Source organism: Berghia stephanieae, chromosome 8 (genome assembly GCF_034508935.2).
Source record: "Berghia stephanieae isolate SIO BIC M18660-M18661 chromosome 8, UCSD_Bste_1.3, whole genome shotgun sequence".
Taxonomy (NCBI): Eukaryota; Metazoa; Mollusca; class Gastropoda; order Nudibranchia; family Aeolidiidae; genus Berghia; species Berghia stephanieae.
The window spans coordinates 18,236,442-18,247,012 of record NC_088367.1 but is presented as its reverse complement, the minus strand read 5'-3'; the positions used below and the strand labels follow the sequence as shown (position 1 = coordinate 18,247,012).

The 10,571-nt window shown below is 35.4% G+C and overlaps 1 protein-coding gene across 1 annotated transcript; it reads right to left on the bottom strand.

Annotated features, from left to right (window-relative positions):
- Positions 1-1,444: 1,444 nt before the first annotated feature.
- Positions 1,445-7,095, bottom strand: LOC144977796 (uncharacterized). The gene is made up of 4 exons (XM_078923191.1): positions 6,913-7,095; positions 4,910-5,027; positions 3,355-3,595; positions 1,445-2,203 (listed from the first exon to the last, which is right to left on the bottom strand). The coding sequence occupies exons 2-4, from the start codon at positions 4,978-4,980 to the stop codon at positions 2,090-2,092; spliced, it is 426 nt and encodes a 141-aa protein (XP_078779317.1). The 5' UTR covers positions 4,981-5,027; positions 6,913-7,095; the 3' UTR covers positions 1,445-2,089.
- Positions 7,096-10,571: the final 3,476 nt, after the last annotated feature.

Sequence of the window (10,571 nt, the reverse complement as noted above, 5' to 3'; positions counted from 1 at the left end):
ACAGTTTAGTGAGAACATCTCACAACGCGGATGGCAAAAACAATAACAAAGGCCTGAGTGACGTCATCTTCGAACTATCTATAGATAGCATGCAGATGACGTCACTCAGGCCTTTGTTATTGTTTTTGCCATCCGCGTTTGTGAGTTGTTCTCACTAAACTGTATTAACCAGATTATAAAAATTCATGGTTACACAGAGTTTGTGTGTTGGTCCGTTATACTTCCGGATGGCAATGTTGTGAACTCCTTGGCCAAGCGCATTCTATCCATAGATAGTTCGAAGATGCCGTCACTCAGGTCTTTGTTATTGTTTTTTACCATCAGCGTGTATGAGTAATGTCACTGAACTGTATTAACCTGACTATAGATAGTATGCGGTTGACGTCACTCAGGCCTTTGTTATTGTTTTTGCCATCCGCGTTTGTGAGTTGTTCTCACTAAACTATATTAACCAGACTATAAACGTTCATGGTTACACAGAGTTTGTGTGTTGGTCCGTTATACTTCCGGATGGCAATGTTGTGAACTCCTTGGCCAAGCGCATTCTATCTATAAACGTTCATGGATAAACAGTTTTGTGTGTTGGTCCGTTATACTTCCGGATGGCAATGTTATGAGCTTCTTAGCCAAGCGCATACTATCTATAGATCGCTCCCATTGTATCAACACAGAAAACCTTTTATAGATAGAACGAAGTTGACGCCATTCGGGCCTTTGTTATTGGTTTTTTGTTGTTTTTTTTTTTTGCCATCCGCGTTTATGAGTAATTCTCACTAAACTGTATTAACCAGACTACAAACTTGCAAGATTACACATAATTTTGTGTGTTGGTCCGTTATACTTCCTGAAGGCAATGTTGTGAACTTCTTAGCCAAACGCACACTATCTATAGTCTGATTGAGTAAATCTAGTAAGAACTAATCACACAAGCGGTTGGAAAACAATGACAAAGAACAGAGCGGCGATGTCATTGGATTCAGCAGTCTGATGTCACGCCGCCTGGCAACGGCGGCCATCTTGGTTCTAAAGAAAGAAAATCAATACTTTTTATTCTTCATGCTGGCTAGATCTTTTCATATTATGTCTTGTGATCAGAATGTGTAAAAGTCAAAACATGATCAAATGTATGGGGTTTATTTCCTCTGGATACGCTTTTATGCTCGCCGGAGAAATATTTCATACGGGCGTCCGCCATTGTTCCGATAGTTTAGAGCCAGTGTTACTAAGTTACCATGCGTCATTAGGAAGGAAGTGACGTTACGACTGTTGAAGAGTATTTCCGTCATTCTAATGTTTGTAAACTACAAACTATAATATTTGTCCGAGCGAGCCTTGTCTTGGGGTGTATAAAAAATCCCATTTTTCGATTGGTCAAAAAAGCTGTTGGTTAATACAATGACTACTCTGCGTATTCTAAAGAGAACACCGATAACATCAACAAAGGTTTTAATGTTTCCCATGAGCTGAATGCAACATCTCCATTTATTTAATTATTGCAAAGAAGGATAAATTTTTCAAGTGAGCATTTAAAAAAATAATTCGTTGGCCATGTTCTCATGATAATGTAAGTCGGCGACTCCTTTAGATATGTTGCCCTCTTTTCTATTCTTTTTTTTTAAGAAACAAAAAGGTGAAAATTGAAAAGGTTTCGGATGGAAGTAATACAAACAAGAGACGTTTCGGGTACAAACACGTCATCAGTAAAACAATAAACGAAGAACCGTTGAAAACAAATAAAACAAAATGTTGTACCGAATTGAAACAAATAACAAATATAACAAAAATGAACACAATACATACATAAAACAAGACTAAATAACACTGATGAGAATATTCCAAAAAATGCGGTATGGCAGCTATAGGATAAATCAAATAAGTCAACACAGAAACTCAAATGATTCAACAAAGAAACCAAAATGAATCAAACGGCTCTCTGCTTTGCCTGTTTTGCTGACGAAAGTTGTTTTTTTTTACCCTACACGTCCATTATTTATTGTTTCCATCCGAAGTCTGTCCATTTTCACCTTTAAGCTAGTATTTTCACGATTCCATACTTCAGGCAGCCCGGCCCTAACTCCCACTTTGTTATTCAATCCTCGCAAACTTCTCCTTTTAGCTTTTGTCTCCCTCTCCCTTCTCCGAGGCGAATTCTGTGAGTCACATGACCAGATGACAACATTAGATAGATCACGTGGAATGATGTCTGGAAGAAAGGAAATGAATTTGAAATTAAAAAAAAAATATTGAGCTTTTATATAGCGCAATATCCACTTAACGTGCTCAAAGCGCTTTACAAGGGGTCCCTGGTCAACAGCAACATTTAACATGTAGGACGAGACATGACGCCTGTTAGGCGATATTACAATTTTTCGGACAAAGACTACGCTGTTAACGGCCAGGTACTCATTTTACACCTGAGTACGGTGAGATAATGTGAGTAAAGAGTCTTTTCCAAGGACTCAACTATGCGTCGAGCGAGGCTCGAACCCAGGACCTTCCGATCCGAAAGCGAGTGTCATACCACTAGACCACATAGCCACATTAAATGAATCTATTGCGACTTTTAAATTTGAAATATTATTGTGGTATTATGATGAAATATCCATTTAATGCCTTGAACATAAAAAATGAACTAAATTCTATGCTTTCGATTATGTGGGGATGTGAACTGATATCTTCTTAAATTCTAAACACATTACAATATTTTACTATACAATATTCTATATCTAAACCTAAAGTGAATATTGTCCATCTCTTCGTATGCATTACAATGCACGTTTAAAACATTGACGCCAAAATACCACATGACAAGCAAGGAATTCGTTTGTATCATAATACCCAGTTATGAGACATCTATTCTTGAGTCGCACAAAGATTGAGTTTAAACATTACAGCTGAATCTATGTGCTAGTTTTCTTGGGGTTTTTTTCTCATTGATATTTGAATGACTGTTGATCATTTGACTAAAAACCTTGATTTGGTTTGCTTTGTTACAGATTAAGATTCACGACAATTTTCAAAGGTAAGCTATTTCTTTCTTCTTCTTCTTCTTCTTCTTCTTCTTCTTCTTCTTCTTCTTCTTCTTCTTCTTCTTCTTCTTCTTCTTCTTCTTCTTCTTCTTCTTTCTTCTTCTTCTTCTTCTTCTTCTTCTTTTCTTTTATTATTTTTTTATTATTATATTATTATTATTATTATTATTATTATTATTATTTTATATTATTATTATTTTTCTTCGTATTCGTCGTCTTCTTCTTCTTCTGCTTCTTCTTCTTCTTCTTCTTCTTCTTCTTCTTCTTCTTCTTCTGTAACTTCAATTTTGAAGATTCCACAGACCACCGTATTTTCCATAGTTACCTGAGCGACTGCAATGTACATGGCTTGAATGACGAGACGCCCGATGCTCTCCGATCGTGTCACAAAGTAACATGTGAATAGAATTTCTATCATGGCTATTGTTATAACAAAGCTGTGACTGGGATGGGACGTTTCTTCATCAGAGGGCAGAAAAGTAAAAACGACGTGACACAAAATGGAGCAGTACAGCACTATGATCATGGGGAGCTGGGTTGTAGCGACCAATAGCATAGTTGTCATTCTAAGTTTCAAGAGAGATAAGAATGTGAAGGGCAGTTTTTAGTAACAACATATTAATATCTGCCAACTCAACATTTTTATATTAAAAACCATAACTTAATATAATTATATACACAAAAACCACAATCTAACGGGCACGATATATATATATATTATATATATATATATATATATATATATATATATATATATATATATATATATATATATATGTGAGGTTATGCCAACATGTCATCTTTATGACTTTCGACACGAAAACACTGCAATAATATACTATTTTGAGAAACTAAATAAATAATTCGAAATAAATATAGATAGACTCATTATATATTTTACATATTTTTAATACACAAATACACACATACTATGGCATAAAATGTACCGTTTTTTACAACTAAATTACGAGTAGCGAGACTTCGTAATTTTGTCCAGTTTGTTTATTATATGTATATATATATTAAATATTTTTATTTGAATTCCTGCGGTAGAGATGAAGGGGTCTGGAGAAAAGAGAGAGAGAGAGAGAGAGAGAGAGAGAGAGAGAAGAGAGAGAGAGAGAGAGAGAGAGAGAGAGAAGAGAAAGGGGGGGGGGTTGTCAGAGATTAGTTTTACATCTGGAGATGTAGCAGCTTTACTAGTCATCAATATTGCATGCAATGTTTTATGCAAATAAAATACTTAAAATTGAATATGCTTACCCTTGAATGTTTCAAATATTTAGGCTTCAATGTGACATCCAATGGAAAATCAGATTGTGAAATAAAGAAAAGAATAGGTATGGCGAAGAATGAATTCAACGAGCTGCATACAATTATGAAAAACAGGAATATTAGCATGAAAACAAAAATCAAGGTCCTGGATTGCTATGTACTGTCTGTGCTGCTATATGGTTGTGAGAGCTGGACCATAAACAAGACCATGGTTAAAAGGCTGGAGGCGGCGGAGATGTGGTTTTACAGAAGAATGATGAGGGTGTCATGGGTGGAAAGGAAAAGAAATGAAGACATTTTAGAAATGGCAAACAGAAAAAGATCACTGATAACAAAAACCATCAAACGCCAAATGGGATTTTTAGGACACATTATCCGCCACCCTGGTTTGGAAGTACTCGCCTTGACTGGAAAGATGAATGGAAAAAGAATAAGAGGAAGACAAAGAATAACTTATTTGAAAGGGATAAGAACTTGGACAGATGAAGCTGAGAAAGGTGGCGCTGCTTTAATAGAATTGGCAAGAGATAGATCAGCTTGGCGGAAGATGACCTCCGACGTCTGCTTCAGATATGGAACTACATGATGATGATGATGATGCTTACCCCCATACGATATGTATTGCTTGCACCCTCTTTCGAGAAGGAGTTGGTGATGGAGTAACACGGTCTTGCATTCCTTGGCTTGATTAACTTCTCCACAAAATAGGAACGTTTTCCAGAGCTGAAATATCAAAATTATTTTAAACGTAAATTGTGACCCCTAGAGTTTGGTTTCGTTTAAAGGGTTTTACAGCGCTTGAGACACATAAATTTATGTCATTTCAAAACCAGTAAAAAGACAGAAAATGGATCGCCAAAAAAACCAAACCCCCCCCCCCCCCCCCAAAAAAAAACAAAAACAAGTAGTACAGACTTACAAAAAGCACATGGTTAAATTATAATCCCACGGCTGGCCGCAAATCGTCATTTGCTATTCTTTCGCATAATGCAGGGTTGAGTGTGTGAGAAACGTTCGGGGCCGGAAAATAGGAAGGCAAAGAGCAGGTTACTGTACTGTGTAAGTCCGTAAACGGGTGACAAAATTATTGCATAAAGAAAGGAAATTTATGCAATGTCAGTCCGATCTAAAAGAGATCAATAAAATTATAGAACAGAGAAGGCAGATCTGTTACTATGCATATTATGTGTCCCGATAAAAGTACGCGTATAACACAAAAAATGTCTAAACTGTGTTATACTGGCCGGTTTGGTAACAAAGAAGGCCAAAACTGTGTTATAAATATATTAAAGGTTGGCCGGTTCGGTGACAAATTAAAAAGCGACGTATGTCGTTATATCACATCTCCATAAAAGTGTGTGATAATATAAGGTGCCCGTTAAGAACTAAGAACTTGCTCGGTCAAATATCTATCCAGATATAAAAGGATAGTGCAAAGTTGTGTGTGTGAAATATATTTCAGAAGCACAGTTGTTCTAAATATTTGTTGGGCCGTGTTCGGTATAGAGTGAAGAAGTATCCACACTACACATCTTCACAAAAAGTCAGAGCAACGTTGTTACAAGGAAACAGAAGAGCAAACTTGAGACAACAACAAGACAAATTTGTTTGTGAGTATTGTATTGTCTATACGTGTTCTAAATAGGTATGTTTTATTGTCAAAACCTTTCATTTTATTGTTTACATTTTCTTATTTTTAAATAAAATTATAATTTGTTTAACAATTTAAAGTTATACTTTTGTGGGGGCCTTCTGTAATAATAGCATTAGTCCGATTGTGGTTGGAAATATCTTTCATAAAACCAGTGACAGATATCAATAGAAGCAGTGTATGTAATATCGTATCAATATCATGAAATTGTAACGGTAAAAAGGTTGTGCTTGAACAATGATTTAAAACTATCAATAGATTTTTTTTTTTTCATTTATTTTAAAAGATTATAAAGTCTAACATGAATACTGACTTCGTGTCTAGGAAACAATTATTTTGGCAGGCAAATTTTATAAACATTTTACCTAAACCGTCGGCCCTCCAGATTCTGAATAGTGTTACTTTTTAAATCTTTAACACATAATATGCTTAACAAGTCCATACAATGTCGTAAGTGTTATTTTGTACGCCAGTGAGCGAAAGCATTGTAACAAATGGTCATAAACAGGAAGGACAGCTGGATCAGCTGAGAAGCTTGCACTGCTGGTTAAAATTGAGCTTTGAAATTGAGCTTTTTATATAGCGCAATATCCACTAAACGTGCTCAAAGCGCTTTATAAGAGGTCCCTGGTCAACAGCAATATTTAACATGTAGGACGGGGCATAACGTCTGTTAGGCAATATTACTATTTTTTGGACAAAGACAACGCTGTTAACGGCCAGACACTCATTTTACCCCCGAGTACGGTGAGAGAATGTGAGTAAAGAGCCTTTTCCAAGGACTCAACTATGCGCCGAGCGAGAGGCTCGAACCTATGACCTTCCGATCCGAAAGCGAGTGTCATACGACTAGACCACATAGCCGGTTAAATCCTTAATTAAAAATTAAAAAACCCTTTGAAATAACAACACACGAATATGACAGATCATCTCAAAATGATATAATATTACACTTACCCCTTTGAATAGAGTACAATTTGAAATGAGTCTGATTTCAAACCTATCGGTATTGACGTTGGAAAGGTAGGATGTACTATTTTAGATTTTACGATTTACTAGATGTGCATGTAGATAGTATCTATACTGTTTTCTCTTTACACTAAAATAAAATGACAGTCAGAATAATGACATTAATGATATGCATATAATGGGATAAATAATATTATGATTGTCGGAACGCACAGGAATAAGATGGCCGGTGACAAATCAATATTCATTGCAGTTTGTGTTTTTTTTTACGTTTCCCACTATCACTGGAAGAGAAAAGATTTGTCATACACTAAAAAAATATGATGGGTTTTTTTTTTTGGCTTTTATTTTGTTTTTTAACCTCAGGAATGAGAGACATCCAATGTTTGTCGTCACTTTGCCAGTTTAGTTTTATCTTCTTCTTATATATACATACACAATAAACATAGGCATAGGAATATTGACCTTAAAGTTATTGACTTAAAAAAATATGATTTTTTTTTATTTTGGCCAGAAAACTTAAAATTCATATCAAATTAATATGATACCTCCAACCCTCTCTCCGAGTTGCCAAAAATTCTCAAATATGAGATATCTTTGGGATTTTAGGTTTTAGACTTTTTGGCAAGTTGGGGGTCATCCCATTTTATCGATATGAGAAGTACAAGTTTTCCGAAATAACACAACATTTGATGGAAGGAAATAAAAGGACGTTCAATAGAAGAAGAAAAAAAATTGGCAAGATATTAAATCTAATGACCGTTTGTGACATTTCGCGTAAATTTGGTAATATCTTTGAAGCTGAGTTTAGGTCACTATAATTAGAAGGTACTACCGCAAACTCGTGGACCCAAATAATTTTGGGGTTTTGGGAGGGGGGAAACTTTTTTTTTTTAAAAGAGTCTAGTAGGAGGGTTGGGAGGGGAGAGACTTTTTTAAAAAAATTCCCCACCCCCCTCTCAAACCCCCAAAATTATTTGGGTCCCCGAGTTTGCGGTAGTACCAATTAGAATAAGAAAATCTAAGATTTTTTTATTTAAAGGAACAAAAAAAAAAAAAAAAAAAAAAAAAAAAAAAAAAAAAAACCAAAACAAGAAAAAATACAAACAAGCAAAACTCACTCTCCTCAATGAGGGCATTTCTTTGAAGTCAAATTTGATAAGAATAGTTTAGATTTCAATCTTATTCCAGCCCTCTCCCTAAATAGTAATGCGTAATGATATCAAGTTTAAAATGAAAATTGTGACGTCAGATTATCAACGTTAAATTTCACTAAAATTAGATTTTTGAGGAAAGAAGTATCATTTAAATACTTTTGAAGATATCTTTTACTTAGAGATGACGACATCAGAATCGATTGAGGGGTAGAATAAAATATTTCTTACACTTTTGTTTTGGAATTCGAACTTTGTATTCCACCCCTCCTATTGGAAAAACCCTATCATTTCTTAGTAAATACGTAATCGTTGAATAATGATTTCAACGCGTTCAAAAATGTGTTCAACGATTGCAGAATATTTTCGCACATTTTATTGGTGTGAAATAAGGTGTAGAAGACAGCCTATTGCAATAAAACATAACCATTTGGTGCGCATGAATACAAATCCAAAGTTTATCTTTTCTTGGTCAGTTTGTCATTATGATGAATAGAAATACCAGTGCCATACAATTTGGTAACGAAATATTCAATAATCTTATTTGCAGGGGTAGATAAACGTATTCTTCCATTTCTTGTATTGATTAAACTCGTTATATTTTTTATCGTGCAATAACACATACTCGCAAGCTCGTAGTGTTATTGGGCACGATAAAAATAACTCGTTTAATAAATAAAAAGAGATGAAAGAATCGTATATTATTCCACCCACTCTCATTGAAAAACTCTATCATTTCTTAGTAAATACATTAATCGTTGAATAATGCTTTGAACGCGTTGAATAAAAAAAATATTCAACGATTGCAGAATATTTTCGCACATTTTATTGGTGTGAAATAAGATGTAAAAGACAGCTGATTGGTAATTAAAATAATCATTTGGTGTGCATGAATACAAATCCAACGTTTTTAGTTTTGGGTCAAATTGTCATTCAAGCAGAAGGAGAAAGATACAAATTAGGTTGAATAGAAGTACTACTACCATACTATTTGGTCACAAAATATCTAAAATCTTACTTGGAGGGATGGAATAAACGTATTGGGCATGATAACAATTACTCGTTTAATAAATACAAAGAGATGAAAGAATCGTACATATATTATACAACAGGTTCACCCCGGTATTATGAGACGATTAGTCGCATACTTAAAAAGTCTGCTGGCTGAGAATGAATCTGAGAGAAATGAGTTAGGAAGAGGCGAAGACCTGAACAAGTGTTTATGAAAGGTGCCAGACAAAGCAAGAAAGAAAAATACAAGAAAAAAAAACATCCCAAAAAGTCAGTCTACCTCGACTTAAGGATCGAACCTTAGACCTTCTGATTACCGGTCATATTATGTTCTACCATTACACCCCTGCTCTCTAGTTTCTTAATAAGACGAGGCGTTATTGCAAAGATAAATGAAATTAATAAATAGTGAGATTATAAAGACTGAAATATTGGACAAACCAATGTTACTGTTACTGTACTTGAGGATGTGTTTAGTGGCATATCCAATAAACGTGCTCAAAGGGCATTACAAAGGGTCCAAGGCCAACAGCAACATGTAACATGTAGGAAGAGACATGAAGCCGACCTGTTAGTCGATACTACATTTTTTTCCGACAGCGACAAAGTTATTAACAACCAGTACGGTGAGAGAATGTGAGCAGAGATTCTTTTCCAAGGACTCAACTATGCGCTGCTCAGAGCGGGACTCGAACCCTGGACCTCCCGGCCGGGAAGCTAGTGTCATACCACAAGACCACATAGCCACAGAATTAAGATATTTACATCTTAATCCTTATCTTTTGACGACCGTCGCCTTGCTTCATGATATCATTTTTAGGGAAGTGTTAGAAAACTTGTTTTTTATCCCTTGTGAGCGATTTTCTATTAGGTTGTAAAAGGAATAACATGAGTGCCTCCATTTGGTTAGAATCTCATGCCGATGTATGTTACACCTATTTTTGGTGACCTTAACTCTCTCCTTACCACCCTTTTTCAGAGTTTCCTCCAAAACGTCACATCCACCCAACACAAAAATAGAATTTTCTTACTCTAACAGAAATCCAACAGTACATTCTATACACATTTTTTTTCAGCAAAATGAGCTCTATAATACAGTGTGATGTTTTTATAGCAATCACAACAAATTTTTCTTTAAATTTTGTGATGTTCATAAGAAATCAGAATGATAAAATTGTTGGTTGTATCGTAACGAATGTGACGATTTTCTTATGGTTGGTAAGGAGAGGGTTAAGCTTGGCATGGGGGGGGGGGGGGGGGGGAGGTCGATTGCTCAGTTGGTAAAGCATTCGCTTAACATCCAAATGGAGCAAAATGGAGCAAAATCAATCCTGGGTGCAGACAAGATTTTTTCTGACCCCCTGTCCACCCAGTAGAGATTGGATAATTGGTTATGATAGATCTGACGGAAAGTACTTTGCAATAGACTAACGTCCTACCCAAAGGGTAGCAAGATTTGCTATTGCTCTTTTCACACTATAG